At 39.1% G+C, this 18411-nt stretch overlaps 1 protein-coding gene across 1 annotated transcript in view; it reads left to right on the plus strand.

Annotated features, from left to right (window-relative positions):
• Positions 1-18411, plus strand: part of TENM3 (teneurin transmembrane protein 3) — a 449902-nt gene that overhangs the window by 390862 nt on the left and 40629 nt on the right. The window contains 4 exon segments of the mRNA XM_077762712.1: positions 2109-2376; positions 3702-3845; positions 8522-8771; positions 9651-9671. Coding sequence (XP_077618838.1) covers positions 2109-2376; positions 3702-3845; positions 8522-8771; positions 9651-9671 — 683 coding nt within the window.

Genomic DNA, 18411 nt, shown 5'->3' on the forward strand with positions numbered 1-18411 from the left:
AGAATGGGGCTTACAGATCAGGCAGCTGGTAAAAAATAGGCAGAATGGTTTATTTTCTCCACTGTGGCCAGATTTACTTTTCCCCCTAAGGCAAAATAACATGGTCAAGTTGAATTACATAGGAGAAACGCATGTTTTAATGGACTGAATTAAAGATATTTGTTATGGTAGTGGGTTAATGATGACAAAGACAATAATCAATTATTAAAATAGGAATAATACATGATATTTTGAACTAGAGAAGCAGCCTCTAGAAGCTCACAAGAAATATACATTAATTAATGAAAGACTGGCTTCCATATAGAAAACCTGTCAGATTTATGAGAAATTATTTTGGGAATAAGAGGAAACAAATTATATGCCTCAGAGTTCGATCACTTACATTTTCAGAGCCATTCAGGGGTCACAGAATCTATTTTTCAAGCTAACCCATTGATATTTCACCCCAGTAATAGAAGAACAATGAGTTCTATTTAGATTTTTCATCCTATAGCCTACAGCCACACACCAGTGCTGTCAATCTTAAGTGCAGTGGTCTCCCGAGCCTAACAGACCTCTGGAAAGTTTCTAGATGTTCATAGACTATTTTGCCTGAGACAGTCTGTGGCGGAAATCAGTTAGCATGGTTGGTAAGGAAAACCCCACCTGTCATAAGTAGGTATTATATCTATGAGAGCATGGCAGTGCCTTCTTAATCCACCAAATGGCATCACATCTCTCTTCATGTCAACACTGCCTCACAGGCCAGAACAGAAGTTTGCTCAGCCTACTCTTTTCTGCCACTTGTTTATACGGAAACTGACCACTACAACCTCACTGTCACAGGTTCTACTTAAGTCATCAACACTTGGAGCTGACAGATAAGCCTCGATCCTAACTGCTCCGTGCAAGAAGAGCTAAATGCCCCTGACCACTAGATCACAATTCTAAAATATTTCTAACACAGTCAGGTGGTCCTTGAAGTCAGAACAAGGAAACTCAGTAGGATAGTGAGGAAAGCTCTGAGAATGTTATTTAATTCTTAGTAGAGAAAGTGGTGACTTCCTGGTGCAGATCCTTGAGCATAAATGACCTTGTGGACTTTGCAGGAAACGTATTGCGGTAAACCTATGAAGAGCTATCCTTAGTAACCAAACTAATAGGTGCTTACTAATTTGCATCTGAACTCTCTGGAAAGATCTTATACATGACATAAAATGTATTTTCAAAATAATTCATGTTTTGGCATATGTCAGCATGAATTTGTTAGCATTCATGGAGCCAGTCACATTGATGGGTACATTGTAGGGTTAAGTTAAGAATGTGAATTTTACAAATTCATAAAGGAGATCGTTCTTAGGCAGGTAATTATTTTAACTTTTTACAGTCCAGTTTCAACTCAGAAAGTATACATTGAATGTCTTGCGTGTGCATTCAGTAACGCAGTAGTTGTTCTCGAAAATGTCTACAGCTCTGAAATACTAGTCCCTCTAGTATTCTATCAGACATCAGTGGTGAGTCCTCAGTGTTTAACCAGTTACGAAAACATGCTATTTTTCTGTCCTTTCAGTGCGGATATGGAATTTGACACAATTTAACCCAAATGAATTGGTCTTTTCTGTTATCACTCCCATCTTTCTAGGCTGTGACCAGTCAGCTGCTGAGGCTACAGGCCCAGGTTTCATCCCTAAATGAGCCAGCTGGCATAGGCCAGATCTTTGGCCTCGACCACATCCCCACTCTAAGCCAACCGACTCACAAATGTCTGCTCTAATTCTCCAGGGTGAGGGGGGGTGAAAGATGGGTTAGTGAGAATCCGCTGTGACTGTGAGCTAACAAGTCAGCGTGTGTCAGCCTGATGGAGCAGTCACAGTACCTGCTGTATGAGGAGCAGCACCCGAGGTACTGTTAACTCACAATAAATGACAAGAAGCTTTTAGGAGAAGAAAAATTGGGCTGGCAGCAGAGTTATTTTTAATTATTGAAGACAGTAACAGCTTGAGTATGTATTTGTGAATTGTGACTCTTTGGCGTCTTATTTTCGATGCTCTGCTCAATTCTTTGAAATCCCTTCTCCCAAATGGTCCTCCATGATCACAGTGTGAAGCTTCTGCCTTTTTCAAACCTAGGTACTCCATGAAGAAACTACAATTCCAGGAACAGATCTGAAACTTTCCTACTTGAGTTCCAGAGCTGCAGGCTATAAGTCGGTTCTGAAGATCACCATGACCCAGTCCGTGATACCATTTAATTTAATGAAGGTTCACCTTATGGTGGCTGTGGTTGGAAGACTCTTTCAGAAGTGGTTTCCTGCCTCGCCCAACTTGGCCTATACTTTTATATGGGATAAAACAGATGCATATAACCAAAAGGTCTATGGTTTATCTGAAGCTGTTGGTAAGTTCCAGATCAGTATATTCTTCATCCAAAAAACATTATCTTGAAGTTTGAACTAGCATGAAATTAATGGTACCCGTGAAACCCAATGGATAAACAGATGGGAAAGCCGTAAGACTATCCGTGGGGAGTTCTTAACTGGTCGCTTGAGACTTACCATGGGAAAAGGGAATGCATTTCCATATGATGAGGAGACACTAGCCCTTTTTGCTGGCTGAAATTATATGCTAGAAAATGTCCTGCTTGAGATTCAAAGGTGTCCTGTCCTTTCCTTCATGTTCTCCTTCCTTATTGTTCTCCTTTTTTTTCTCATTTTTTTCTTTATAATTTTATCTCCATAGCTGTCCTTATCCTTTCTTATGTTTTCCATATCTAACAATTAGGGTGGTTTCAACTCACAGTGGTATTCAAAAGGATATAGACAGTATTTGTGTTCAAAACGTATTTCAGCTCTTTTCACTTAGAAGGAGTCAATTCAGTGGAATGACATTCTTAAAACATCGGGTAAACCAGTTGTTTTCACTGAATGATGGGACGGTGCGATCAAAGATTGGCTTGAAGAGATGCATACGGTAGAGCTTCACACTCAACCTGAGAACAGCAAAAACCAATGGATGCTTTTTGTTCTAGCAGTTTTTACCTGCGAGTATCATAGACCTCTTATTCTAAAATTAATATATGCCTTGGGCTTGAATTAGTTCTAATCAGCCAGATAATTACCACTTCTTCCTTTGCTTTGTTCCAAATTTTAAAACCCGTGTTTCACTGTGACTCTGAAGCTTCTCATTTGTGATTTGTTTGCATTAATTTACTGCTGGTGTTTGTTCATTTCTGACAGTAACATGAATATGATGTCAGAAGCAGAGTCTTTTTTTTGCTGTATTGAACCTTACTTATCATAAATATTTTCCACAACTTAATACTCTTAGAAACTAAACCACTCTAATTATTCAAGTGGCAAATATAATTTTTGGTTGTTATCATCTGATCACCACCTGGGGCTGATTTATCTAATCTAATTACTTAACCAGGTGCCCAGTCTGGTCTTCATGTTGTGCTGGGAACCCCTTGTGAAAAAGTGGTGTGGGGGGGGGGAGGTAAATACTAATTTCCTGTCACATCAATAGAAAAATAATACCTGAAGATGTTTTTTTAGAGAAACACCTTTTATGTGGCCAAATCCTCTCATATGAAAATTAACGCTACTCATAAATGAGGAGACATGTAGTGTTAGAACACAGCTGTGAGGAAAGCTGTTTAATGAAAACCAGCAAATTGCATTTCTGCCTGTAGTTAAGATGAACGGTGATTTGTCTTGATTCCAGTGTCCGTTGGATATGAATACGAGTCCTGTTTGGACTTGACTCTGTGGGAAAAGAGGACCGCCATTTTACAAGGCTATGAATTAGACGCTTCCAACATGGGTGGTTGGACATTAGATAAACATCACGTGTTGGATGTTCAGAACGGTAAGATCTTGTTCACAGTGATACTGCTTTCCCTCGAATGGGTTAGATTGTGGCAACACTGCATCCTGTACATAGTGTAGGATTAGAAGTAAGAGGAAAAATATGTATTTTCAAAGACTGTAGAAGTCTCAAGTAGAAACTACCTCACATTTGAAACATTCATATGTTCATCACCAAAATAGTTTTCCCATTTGACTGTAAGTGACTTCAGTGCTGCACTGAAAGTGTGTGGTATTCTCTACCACAGATCCATGGAGGGTCTAATTCTATAGGAAGGCCAGGAGTTGATCCATAGTGTTTTAAGAAAGTTGACCAGGGGCGCCTGGGTGGCTTAGTCGGTTAAGCGTCCGACTTTCGCTCAGGTCATGATCTCGCGGTTCGTGGGTTCGGGCCCCGCGTCGGGCTCTGTGCTGACTGCCAGCTCGGAGCCTGGAGCCTGTTTCAGTCTGTGACTCCCTCTCTCTCTGACCCTCCCCTGCTCACGCTGTCTCTCTCTCTCTCCTAGAAATAAATAAAACATTAAAAAAAAAGATTAAAAAGAAAAAAAAAAAAGAAAGTTGACCAAACATGGGGTGGGAGGGAACCTTTTTAAAAGTAAAGAAAAAATAAAAATCTGTGTCCTTTACAGATTTATTTTTTTGATAATTTTTTTAATGTTTATTTTTGAGAGAGAGAGAGAAACAGAGTGTGAGTCGGGGAAGGGGCAGAGAGAGAGGGAGACACAGAATCAGAAGCAGGCTCCAGGCTCTGAGCTGTCAGCACAGAGCCCGACACGGGGCTCAAACTCACGGACCATGAGATCATGCCCTGAGCCGAAGTCAGACTCTTAGCTGACTGAGCCACCCAGGTGCCCCACAAGAATATTTCTAATAGATCTTAATCCTTAAGTAGTCAGAGTATGTAGATTTTTGTTTTCAGTTCTTAAATTCTTGGTGAGAAAAAAATTGTTCTCCTGCTCAAACTGGGTTCCTGTACTCTTATATAACTTTGTAAATATGAGGGAAAACTACATGAAAACCCTGAGAAAAGAGCAAAGGTTGAGAGTACTACGTATAGTGGACCTTACACTGTATGTGACTGTTCCCTGGAGAAATAGGCTTCAGNGCCTGAGCCGAAGTCAGACTCTTAGCTGACTGAGCCACCCAGGCGCCCCACAAGAATATTTCTAATAGATCTTAATCCTTAAGTAGTCAGAGTATGTAGATTTTTGTTTTCAGTTCTTAAATTCTTGGTGAGAAAAAAATTGTTCTCCTGCTCAAACTGGGTTCCTGTACTCTTATATAACTTTGTAAATATGAGGGAAAACTACATGAAAACCCTGAGAAAAGAGCAAAGGTTGAGAGTACTACGTATAGTGGACCTTACACTGTATGTGACTGTTCCCTGGAGAAATAGGCTTCAGATATCACAACCAAAAGCCCAATTATTTAACGAAATTAGACCAGCTTAATCTCCTAAAGAATTTTATGATATTAAATAATTTCTGTTGTCCTCGCGGTGTGTCTAACGTTTTGCCCACACGCCAGCTACATCTCCAATAACTTATAGGTACTTTTCTAGAAAAGCGGACCCTTAATGCAACCTAGCCGCCTGTCCTAAACCATGTCGTGCTAAGAACTCTCTGCCCTCCCTTTGCAAATAGCCAGAGAAGGAGATGTCACAGTCTTGGCAAAATCATCGAGCTTTGATATGGCAGAGGTTTTAGAAAGGTTCAGAATTTTGAACAGAGCATGTAATACAACTACATGTTTGTGATTAAGGGTCAATTTTTCAGATTAACGTTACTTTGATAGTTGTTCTTTTTATTTACAAAAAAATATAGGTGTTGGAGCCAGAGAGGGTGTGTTTTAAACTTCCAGATGTACTAGACTTAGTTTCCAAGTAGTTGAGAACGCCAGTGCCTTACCTGTAGAAGGATCTCATACTGAGCAAATCAATAGCAAGAGCATAACCAAGACAGAAAAACCCTCCACACCTTTCCTACTCAGCACCTACACTTTTGAGCTCTGCACCCATTCCAGCTGTGTCCTGGGCATCAGGTTGCCTTTCGGTTAGCACCACAGAAGTTTGACAGGGGCAGAGCAGACGGCGAGTGCCAAGTGCAGCACTCGTGTGTGGAAAGTGAGACCCCAACCAAGAAGGACGCTCCGTATGTTACCTCTAATCATCAGTGGTGCCTGGAGCGGTGGTATTTCGGGCTGTCCTGGTAGTGACACAAGGCTTAATCGTAGTCTTGCAAGGTGCAAAGCCACATGCCAAATGTGGCTGCTCTTGATTAAAATATGTGAAATTATATTTCACGGAGTTTGGCAGATTGCTGGATTCCTTCACAAGTTCTTTGTAAACAAAGCTGGGGGGGCGGGGAGCGCCTCTCTAGAAGCACTTCGGTGATCATGAGAATATAAGGTACAATTCACAACCAGTTAGCCCCAGGATTTCACCAAGAGATTATGAACCAGTAAGGGTCTATAGGCAGAGTGCTCCAGGAGAGCCCACACCATAAAGTCTGTGTCATAAAAGTATAATGTAACACTAAGTACAGGATTCAGGTGGATTTGAGAAACTCGTGGATATTCTATATATGTATGTAGAATAATAATTCATACTCTCTCTCTCTCTCTCTACCAGAATAATATATAGTTCACTTTTATTAAAATGTCAGGTCAAATATAAAAACCGGACTGCCCAAAATTCTACCCTCCAAAAAATGCTATAAATTATAAAAGACATGGTGTGTTAAAATGTGCGGTAACCTAATTCATGGGGTAAACCGATGATGATTTCAAATTTTACCCAAGAACAGTTTGACAAGTAGTGGCTTTTCAAAGTGACATGTGTCTCATTGAATAAACAAAGTGATTTGTAATCATGACAAGGTGAATGAGCTCTGAACACATCTTGAAGGAGAAGAGAAGGCAAAAATACAGACTGTGACAGGTGTTTGTGCAGGCCTGGAACAGGAAAGTAAATATCCTGATGTTCGTCTTTTTCTTCTGTCATAATAATGGAGAATCACGAAGGACCAGTTGTTTATAAAGTAACGACTGAATAGATCAGGCTCAGCAAAGCATTAGGCTGACTGGTAGGATTCTTTGGGTGAAAATTACTGACCTGGCTCATACAGGAAATTGTAGTTCCCTAATTGTCAAAAAACATGATCACAGAAAGAAAGATCTTAGGTATCATTAATACAATGCTTTGAGTATTCAAGGCAAAAAGCTTTCCATATGTTGTTATGAGCAAGCCTTATTTAGGCCTTTTTTTTTAAATTGAATAAACCTGTTTTATCTTTCCTGATTTCTCGATGTGAATGTTCTGTGATTATTACATCACTCAGATAGCAGAGCATTCCAAAAGTAATCATGGAATCCACCTAAAAGCTTGCCGAGCTATAAGAGGAACATAAGTATTCTGATCTCTTCTTTGCTTTAAAATTATCCCAAAGTGGGAGGAGAAAACACTTTCTCATGTTTCCTGTTTATACTTTCAGGAGATTGAGTCTTTTAACAGTGTCTCTGCTAAAAAGTATAAGCATTGGCTTGGAGAACTGCTTTGAAATAGAGAACGATCAATAAATATATAATAGGTACAACTTCCAAAGTCAAAGTAGCAGGTGGTTCATACAGATAATAACACCCTGTGAGGCATCATGAAATATGTATGGAGTGGTAACAGCTGACCATCCAATATGCATCAGACCAAAATGAAACCATTGATCTGATCTGTATATAATAATGGTAAATGAGTAAGATAAGAATCCCAACTCAAATCTAGTTTCTAACTATGAAAATGTCTAATATTCATTTGGGATTTTGCTTCACATTTTCACTGAAGACCGTAATGGAGCAGACTGGCATTTTGCCTTCTTAAAATTGTAGGCACTTCCATGCCTTAAAAGCAGAACTCTCTTTAATAAATTGTCCTTCCATAATAGTTCTGTTATGTTCGGAATTTGGGATTACTGCATCCATAGGCATTGTCATGTCAGATCAGAGTATAGCCAGGAATGATATCCTTTGAAAGTATAGCAGTATATGCGAGGTTTAATATATATTTTCTAACTTTATCTTCTATAAAATATTTTTAACTCTTTCAAAATCAGTGATAAACTCATAGGAAAAATTCCTATTTGTGGTACACATTTTTTATTGGATTAATACATAATATTTTGAACATGATTCAGCAGTTAGGCAAACTTGTTATACCCTGAAGAACTTGGTTGCACATTAGAATCGTCTGGAGGGTTTTTTCAAAGACCGCACCTCCTCCCCCCAGGCCAATGAAATCAGAATCTCTGGAGACGAGCTCCATGCATCAGTATTTTTTCTTAGCTCCCTGGTCAGTTCCAGTGTGTAACGAAGTTTGAGAAGCACCGATGTTGACAATTTGGGCTCTTCATTTCCCTGGCTAATCCTCTGTTTCTTTTACCAGCCCCTTCCTTAAATTCGTGACGGCCAGCGTTTTTCGTATATATCCTATGTATTTTGTCAGATGATATTGGACATGAGGTAATTGAGTTCTTGTTTTGTATTTTGCTCTAGAACTTTAAGGAAGAGTTTTCCCGGTCTGTATGTACAGAGCAGTGAAGTATAGTTACATCTAGATCTAGAGTGGGCATGGTTACTTTCCATCTTCCTACTTTTTATCCCAGGAAAAATGCATTTTATGTCTTCCAGGTATCCTGTACAAGGGAAACGGGGAAAATCAGTTTATCTCCCAGCAGCCTCCGGTCGTCAGTAGCATCATGGGCAACGGCCGAAGGCGCAGCATCTCGTGCCCGAGCTGCAACGGTCAAGCCGATGGTAATAAACTGTTGGCCCCGGTTGCATTAGCTTGTGGGATCGATGGCAGCCTGTATGTAGGGGACTTCAACTATGTTCGCCGCATATTCCCTTCCGGAAATGTAACAAGCGTTTTAGAACTCAGGTATGTCTTTACTTAATTGGGGGCTGTTGTTTTTCTTAAGATTGTATTTTTAAGTGATCCCTACACCCAGTGTGGGGCTCAAACTTAAAACCCTGAGATCAAGAGTCACGTGCTCTGCTGACTGAACCAGCCGGGCACCCGCTTCATTTGGGATTTTAACCAAAGCCAAGCGTGCCTTTATTGTTTTTCTAAAGTGTTTAATGTACCAGTGTATTTAGTTAAGTATACATTCCCAATGTTTAAAATTCTCCATAGAAAGAATTTAGACTCTTGGTTACATTGGGAAAAGCATATGTGTGTATGTATGTATATACTATATATAGTATATATATACATACATACACACTATGCCTTAGTGTATAAAAGAGCATAGAGTATAAAGTCACCCAAGATATAAAATGTCTCACTGATTCCAGGGCATTTTATTTGCTCCAGTTAGATAGAACTATGATTTTTAAATCTTTAGAATAACCTCATGATATAGGTCATTGTCGTCAGTCTTTTATTTCACATCTGTTGAAATTTAAGAGAGAAAATATTTCCCTGCAGTATGCGGACATAATAGTAAATGCTATAACTTCCCAATTGGATAGTGGATCTTCACAAATTGGTGAACCCATTACCTATAATCCCAGTAGTTAAAGTAGTAAATTGTTGCTGTGAGTTGTTCATTGAAGTGTGACTATGAAAATCATCCTATTCTGTAAATTATTTAAGCCTTGGCCTCCAGAATTCATTTCCAGTGTTTTTTCTGCTTAAGTTGCCGATTTTCCATACAAATGATTAAAATCTCAGTATGCAACTCATTTTTATATTTTAGAAACTTTTTCTAACTGTGCTTTTTTTTCCCCACCTTTTTTTTTATCTGCTTCCACCAAGAAATAAAGATTTTAGACATAGGTAAGCAACTTGCGGAAAGGTTACTGTATATTTTCAAATGTCCTTTTTCCACTTTGATGTGACTCTCTGACATTGTTTTCTAAGAATATGTCATCATGAGAGAGGATACTCCGTATCACACAACATCGAAGGAATTAAAACTACTCAAATGAGCCATTATCATGCAAATTATATTGCAGATTATATTATGCAATATCATCTGAAAAGCTATTTTCAAGTTAGTTAGTAAAATAAATTCCGTCACAAAAAAATACCATAACACACATCTCTGTATAAGAAACCTACTTCTCAGTTTCAGTTACCGGCTCACATAATCTAAGCCATTATTGAACAGAAGAAAATTTGAAACACAAGTAGGAAAGGCTCGGGCAAGTTTAGTTCGACCGGTAGTCAGGGCAGATCCCAGTTTATTGGGCTCAACGCTTATTCAGTTTGGGGAATTCTAAGAAAAGGAATCTCAACGTTGTTTACTTCGATGAATGTTGACAAACATAAGATCATGTGTTCCCCGGGCCCTCGCTGGGCTTCGAAGGAACCCATACAAAGGAACCCTAACGCTTACACTTGGTTAACGTTCTGATAAATTCATCACTGCTGTAGTTTATATTTTCCCAAGCTGAGAGAGTTACTAGATTTGAGTTTTAAGAAGTCATGTTTTCATTGACATTATTGTGAAGGAAAAGACTTTCTTCACAGCTAAGGATGAGTATAGTTGAAGCAAGTATGTCAGCTCAGATGTTTTTCAGATGCTATTTGCTAAAAGATACTTACTTAACTAGAGAAGGTAAAGGTTTGTACATGGACACTTCTGACCGAAAACTCCCTTCAGAACAACAAAAAAGGAAAAGAACAATATATGTTGAAGTGAAGCTCGCCAAAAAAAGGAAGCCATTTTGGCCATGCCGCATCATGTTTGGCCAATATAATATCTAATGAGATGATAAATGAGATGGGAAAAGAAGCGATAGTCTATGTGAGGTCCTTGAGATGAATAAATCAACATAAGCCCTTTAAACTGTGTTGTAGAGAGTGACAACTAGGAAATAAAAAACAAAGCTCTGCTGGAAGAGGAGTAGCTATTGAATATCAGTATGACCAGGCATGGATGGTCCCATGACCTTTTCCCGAGATCCCCTATTGATCTTGTGCTATCAGCTAATAGCTCAGTCACATGCTAAGATTAACACTACGTATCTCCACAGACTATTGCACATGCATAGCTGTGCTATTAGAAACCACGGCAGAACATCAAAATGTTTCTGGCCTTGCCTTCTCGGTAACTGGAGAAGAGAAGAAGGACAAAGTGTAGACACCAACTCAATGTGAAAATGCTGCAGTCAGGACAGAAAAAACTACCAAAGAGGCTACTTTCTAACCAACCAGCCTCTATTCCATGCCAGACACGTGGCCAGATATTTTAAGTACTTTATTGCAGGTCCACACAGTAGACCTTTAGGATTACAGATGAGGTCCTTGAGGCTCGAGAAAGTTACTTTTCTTCCCTAAGAAACATAACTGAGGGCTGGGGAGCAGAGATTTGAACCACTCTGAACAGTGTGTTCATTCCACAACACCACCCAGCTAGTGTTTGTGTGTTCAAATGGCTAGGTTTCTATGGGATAATTATAAAAGCTATATAAAAAGCTAAATTTATTTCACAGTCATTTGATAAATTACTTAGAGCTATAATCTCTTTCTCTGGAAGAAAAACCACATTGATTACAGATGAAAGCTACATTATTATTAACAGTACTTTATAATATGAGCTCATTACGTGCTAACTCATGGTGTTTGGCAGTGATACTCATTGTAATCCCTCTCTCATGATCCTCCTTAACCTTTCTCCTCTATATGTTATCCTGGCTAAATTTGAGCTTCTGCATTTCCTTTCTGACCCTGCATGGAAAAGACACTGGGTTTTATATTGATATTCAGCCTTGCTAAGTCAGTGTTGACTGATCACTCACCATGTACTCGGCACTTTGACAAATAGGAATATTAGGAAATCCAGGCTCTCAGAACTCACAGTCTAGTAGGGGAAACAAGATATGTATGTAACAGACTAAGTAATGTCCTCGGTATCATTCTTTGATGCTTCATCATATCTATGGCCTGTACTGTGAGAGTGGTTCTATAGAGGAAGAGATTGCTGGGAGCTATGGGTATGGTAAGGGAGAGTTCCCTGGAAGGTTGATATTTGACCTGCATCTAAAAATGAAGTCTATTTAAACAGAACAACAGGAAGAAAGGAAGACAGTCATGAAGAAGGAATCTAGAACAAGTGAATTGTTTATGAAAGGTGTGAGTAAGACATGTTCTAAGAGGAATCAGATTTACCTGGACGGAGCAAGGGATCCGTATTGGTAATAACGAGAGATACAGGTAGAAAGCCAGGGTAGGGTCAGACTGCTTAGAGCCTTCAGTGCTCTAAGGAATTACTCTTCTGTCGTATAGGACAACAGAGACAGTGGGGAACCATTTTCTGATGTTGAACAACATGGCGTCATACTCAACATGGCCTTTTGGGAAGATGAATCTGATATCAGTGTTTAGGATGACTTGAGGATCAGTTAGAAAGCTGTTGCCTAAAATCATGAGATGCTAGGTACCTAAATTAGCCTGGCTAGCACTGAAGGAAATCAGCCCATAAAATAAAGGAAGGCAGAGAACGNAGGTAGGGTCAGACTGCTTAGAGCCTTCAGGAATTCCTGCTCTAAGGAATTACTCTTCTGTCGTATAGGACAACAGAGACAGTGGGGAACCATTTTCTGATGTTGAACAACATGGCGTCATACTCAACATGGCCTTTTGGGAAGATGAATCTGATATCAGTGTTTAGGATGACTTGAGGATCAGTTAGAAAGCTGTTGCCTAAAATCATGAGATGCTAGGTACCTAAATTAGCCTGGCTAGCACTGAAGGAAATCAGCCCATAAAATAAAGGAAGGCAGAGAACGAGCGCACTGTATGTGGGTGGTAAGGAAGAAGATGTAGATAATATCCAAGGTCTTTGAGCCCAAGTCACCAATGAAATGACAAATATGGGGATTCCATTTGTTTAATAACTAATCAAAACTGACTTCATAAAAGCAAGATATTTTGACTTACTGGAGCTTTTCTATGTAGCTCAAAAAATTAAAACTCTTTTTAGATGCCTCTTGCTATTTGCCTACTGATGTTATCTTGCACATCCTAAATGATAGGATCATGCTGGCTTTCTCCTTATCTGCACTTTCATGGCTGGCATAAAAGTCATGAAGGGCTTAGGAACAGATAATAGGAGGAAAAAAATTGAAAAATGTGTCTAAATACACAAAAATGAACTGTGTAGTCAGTTAATGATTAAGTAATATATAAAAATGCATGCTTCCGGTCCTCTTAGTTTGTTTCCAATACTCATTAACGTGATGGAGGAAATAATTAATGAACATAGTGAATAACAAAATCAATGTCAAAAAACATAGGTGTTTTTTTTATTTTAAAATTCGAGGTATTCCATCATACCAAATTTTGTAAGTACTGTCAGGATAGTATATCAAATAAAAGTCTCTGGCTGGACTCTAATGAGTGAATAGATATATATACTGCTCAATCAACATATTAAATTTTTTACACAAATGAAAGCTTCTGAAAGTCTTAAAACGTTAAGTTTCTCTTAGCTAAACATTTCCCCCTATGATGTTTATAGTATGAGATTCATAACAAATGCCTTTTGTGTGTAAATTTTAGCTCATCCCTGTTCTCATTCTTCAAAATTACAAAATAAAAGAACTTAAATTATTTAATACCAGCCAAAAGGCAATAAAACATGCAGGACTAAAAATCAACTTTGTGAATTTTATATTACCAATTAAAAGATCAAAGAAGGTGCCAATCACAGGTCTTGTGAACTTGAATCAATTAACGTTCAGATACAAAATTATAAAAGCTTGATTCAGCATTTCTTAGCTTAATATTTAAAAATCAAACAGGCATGGAAATACCACATCCCAGAGCCCTGCTTGCAAAATCTACGTTGCCAGAAAAGAGGTACTTTATTGTTTTACGTAAATATAATTTATGCTTTTCTGTGTCCTGAGGGCTCTGGCTCAATTTCCAATAAAGAGATTAAAGTCCTCATGATCTCTATTCTATAGCTTGCTCATTGCAAATATTTCTGCAGTCTAAGAAGTTGAGTTATGACAAAATGAATAAGCAAATTCAGTCTCCGTGTCCATGGGATAGGACCTTGGGGAAGTCGCCTTGGGGATTGTGGTGATCTAGGCAATGCAGGAGGAGTTCATCAAGGGGCAATATACTAAACGTTCTCAACTTGCTTTGATTTTGCTGCTATTAGTCAAAATCGTAATGTTATTTTCAGCCTTCCTGAAATGAAAACCTTGATCACTTGTACAAGAAAGCCATTGTACCTCTCCAGGTGAACAGAGATTCCCTCAGACCATGCATTTTGGTTTTTTTTTATACCTATCTATTTTTTGAGGGAGCGAGTGATAGAGAGAGCACACTCCAAACCATGCATTTTGTAAATCCTCGCACTCTAGCTACCAGCAGCCAACCGCACTCAGTCTCTGTAGCCCTACATTTCCACATTATTGACCTAAAAACTCACCACTCATTTTGCGCCCACACACCAGCCTCCCCAGGGCTCTGGCTTTTCAGGAAGTTGGAGCACAAGTGCTAACTCACTCTATCAGGAAACTCTGCCAGAAAATTCTGTCAGGTGTCCTTGAATCCCAGACCCATCCGGCATATTGTTCAGAGCTTCTCTGGCTCTAGTCAGTCACCTGAAACGTTCCAAGCTTACTTTATCTTTTTCTTTTAGTGCTTTGGTCCTGATCCTTCTTTTCCTTTAAAAGGGGTTGGGCTCCCGGAACCAGCTCTAATTTGCCATGCTAGGCTGCACTGCAAAGAATTCATCCAGTTCTCATTTCCTTCCATTCTGTGGGGAATATTTCCAGAGGTATATTCTCTTCTCCGGAGCCACATACTCCTCCGCCACATTTGTTATTCTGGACAATGGAGTTGTGTGCAAAATTAGAGCTTTCATTTGGCAGACATTTGTAAAACCATCGACATATGTTGCTCAGTTTAGAAATTCCTGTGTCTTCAAAGAAGTAGTTTGGAAGAGGAAGTCACAAATATAAGCACCACTTTGGACCCTCTGTCATTACTGTCCCTCTGTAATAAAGCTGATGTCAGTAAAGGCAACACTTAGGACTTTAATGTCCATTATTTTTACACCAAGACAACTCATGTCCTGTAGCTCAAGGGGCCACGTCAAAACTCCGTTGGTTTATCCTCAGAACGAGGCACCTCAAAATTATGTATTATTTTTGTGCATCATTTTTCATCAGGATCCTAAAGCTTCTATTCTCCTTTATTGTAAAGTCATGATTTATATAGTTAGAACTGCTCAGTATTCAAATTCTCCCTTGTACACTTTTAAATGAAAAAAGCAAGGTACAGAACAGCATAATGGCTTTTGTGCAGAAAGATGTGTGTGTCTGTAAATAGAGACTTCTTTTAGGGCATATGCTTTTTTATCACGGAATATTGGAGATAAGAGGTGAGGGAGAATCCACTATTCATCTTGCACAGGTCTGGACAGTTTATAGTTAGTTATAAGTGGGTTAAGTGGACAGGAAGATCATGATCCAAGTTTTGGGTTGTTTTTGTACATCTTTGGATTGAAAATTCACATTAAAATTCTTTATTTTTAAAACAATCTCCTAGCAGCTGCTCTTGAAGGATTTCTTTCCACAAATAGCCTTTTCAGCAGATATTTTAGAAAAGATCTGTAAAGAGGGTAAAGAGGGTGAAAAGGACTTCATGATTAAGTCCCACTATCCCGGGCTTCTGATAAAGGATGTCACTTACATGAATAATTCTGCGTATGACCCTCCACTTGAAAAATTACTGAATATTCCCAAAGTACCCCCAAACAAAGGTCTTTGTCCTTGAGCCAAACCATATGTATTTGAAGACCAAGTCTTCTTGCTTTGAAAATTCAGAGGAATAATTGATTCTAGTACTACAGCCCTGAGAAACAAAAAGACCCTGGCATGATCTCATGGATACGGTACCTTTCCACCCTTTGTACATGTAAAAGAAAGAGAGACTTCTTGATACTATGTTCTTAAAAGTGACCTTGCGGCTTCACAAAGGGTATTTCACATGAATACCTAACTCCAGCTGAATTTACATTGGATTGCATTATTCATTTACCGTTATCATCATTACCCTGGAAACAATTCAAAGTGCATGTTTAAAGAAGGGTCTGCATTGTTTTAATAGTTTAGGATGCTCTCGCCTAAGAGCAAGACTGAGGAAACAAATTTGAAACTCTCCGTTTTTTTTCTTACGAACCTTTTCAGAAAGCTAGTCATATGCTAGTTAGCTAACAGTAATCATCGCACCCCTATACTCTGTAGAATTACAAGGCTAAAGATACACTGCAACCCAAGAGGAGGCAGGAAGGAAGCAGGTATTAAGAACAGCTAATGCTTGTTGCATATGTATTATGTACTAGGCACTTTTGTAAGCATTTTATCTGTATTAGCTCATGTCACCCTCTCAGCATCCTATGAAATATGTATTATTATCATCACCTTTCCAGATAAGGAATCTGAGGCACAGATAAGTTAAATAACTTGCTCAAGGTCAGACAGTTTAGTGAGGGAGGTAGGATTCAGACCCAGGAGGTCTGGTCCAGAGGTCATGCTCATTGATACACAACGGACAGGAAAATAAATGTGTGTGTGTGTGTGTGTGTGTGTGTATGTGTGTGTGTATGCACACACGCGCTTGGTAATCTAGCTGTATGACTAGTTCTAATTAGTACACAATTGGGGAGCTAGGAAAGGTAAAAGAAGTCTTTCCACAATGGTATTTCAGAATAGACCCAGTTTGATTGAGTTGCATTAGAGTCACCAACTGTATACCTAAAGACCAGCTCTGTCACTATCAAGCTGTTCATGGAGGGTGGGGGGGAAGCTCTTAAAATTACTCTGAAGATTATATCACTTCATTACAAAGTAATAAACTACCACAGTAAGGAACGCGATATATCTGTGCATGTAAAATTTCAGGCATCAGCTTAGAAAAGTGATGTAATGACACGTCACACGGCCAGTGGTTCATAGCCCAGGCATTCTGAAAGTGTCTTTGTCTCAAGTGACTTGCGTCTCTCTGAGTCCTTTGTTTCACTGTTCGCCCTCTCACCCTTACTTACACACTCAAGACCCCTTGCTCAAATATGTCACTTGTCATTAAAAGATACGGAAGTGTAGAAAGGAGACCGAAACCTGGAGGTGTTCAAGCTTTCGCGTGTCTCGCTGTTCCATGTGACTCCATTTCGCAGCCAGAGGCTTCAGGGCTCCAGAAGGTCTCCACAGACTCCACGTGTGGCCAGCTCTGTGCCCACGTGTGCACCCGACGTGAGACACGCTCATGAAACCAAGAACTTGCTATTTTAACAGGAGACTCACAGGAGCCATGAAGTACACGTCTTCACCACTTCAAAAGGAAGAGCATTAAGTAGTGAGAATTGTGTCATTAGAACCTAATAGTCATGAGAAAACCACTAGACCATTATTTAAAACACATATTTTCATATGGTTAGATTCATATTACATCTTTTAGCTATTCACATATAAAACAAATGGAAACAAGAATAAAAGAGGGGGAGGAGGAAAGAGAAAGAAAGAGAGAGAAAGAATTAAAATCAATTGTAAAAAACCAAGTTTGTCATGAAGATAATGTAGAATCCATTTGCCTGTTGACATCTTGGTCAGGACACTAAATTGTTTAAACTCTTTTTAGAATTTTTTTTTTCCAGAAGGCAGTATTTGCACATGGTACAAAATCTCATTAATCCTAAGAATGTAGTGTTGAGTGTTGATGAGGAGATGAACTTTTTAATTCCCACCAAGTGTCGTGATTTGTCCATTCCTTGGTAATGTCGGTCTTCCCATTTTTCGCAGGTAATGGGACATAGTTCTGAGCTTACATTGCATTACTTTAAGGTGTCAAATTGAGGCACTGTGTTTTGTGAAGAAAAGCCTACATCTCACCAAATTCATAGACCGGTTTTAAGGCAGCTTAATTTACAACTTTTGAAGTAAAACTGACAGATCGACCAGTCTGGCTCACTGCAATAGGCCAGCGTCTGGGACAGCCCCATACATGTGAATGACCTCATTTTAGTATTTAACCCCAGTAGCTCGAGATAGACATTGTAAGTGCATCCCATCGCCCTCCCAGATTATGATAGAGCAACCAAGACCGACATGACACTGCGTTTTGTCAGGGGCAGATATTCGTGTAATTTGCATTTGTGGCAAAACAGAATTCCCTACGTTGAGGTGTGCATGAAAACAGTATTATGTTGTACTTCACTGGAGTTTGATATAGACACCCTTCCCCTGGAATAAACTTTATGTCTCTCACTCAAGAGCAGTTTATTAATGGCTTTTCATTGATCCAAAAGAGTTTAGAGAACTGGCTTCTTTGTTTTAAGCTAGAAGCATTCCCTTCTAAAGGGAATTATTTTCCAAGATGGCTCTTTTAATAAATTTAATAAATTAAATGCTCAGCAAAGAGCAAAGAAAGAAGGTAATCCTTTCAGAGCTTGCCTCCAATTCTTTTCCGCCCTTCTTTGAATTCATTATTAAATATGCTGTTCATTTTCCAGTCTTTAATAATGGATTTCAGTGTATAGTCAGTTTCCCATAATCTGTTT

The sequence above is a fragment of the Crocuta crocuta genome, unplaced genomic scaffold, assembly GCF_008692635.1.
Source record: "Crocuta crocuta isolate KB4526 unplaced genomic scaffold, BGI_CrCroc_1.0 scaffold90, whole genome shotgun sequence".
Taxonomy (NCBI): Eukaryota; Metazoa; Chordata; class Mammalia; order Carnivora; family Hyaenidae; genus Crocuta; species Crocuta crocuta.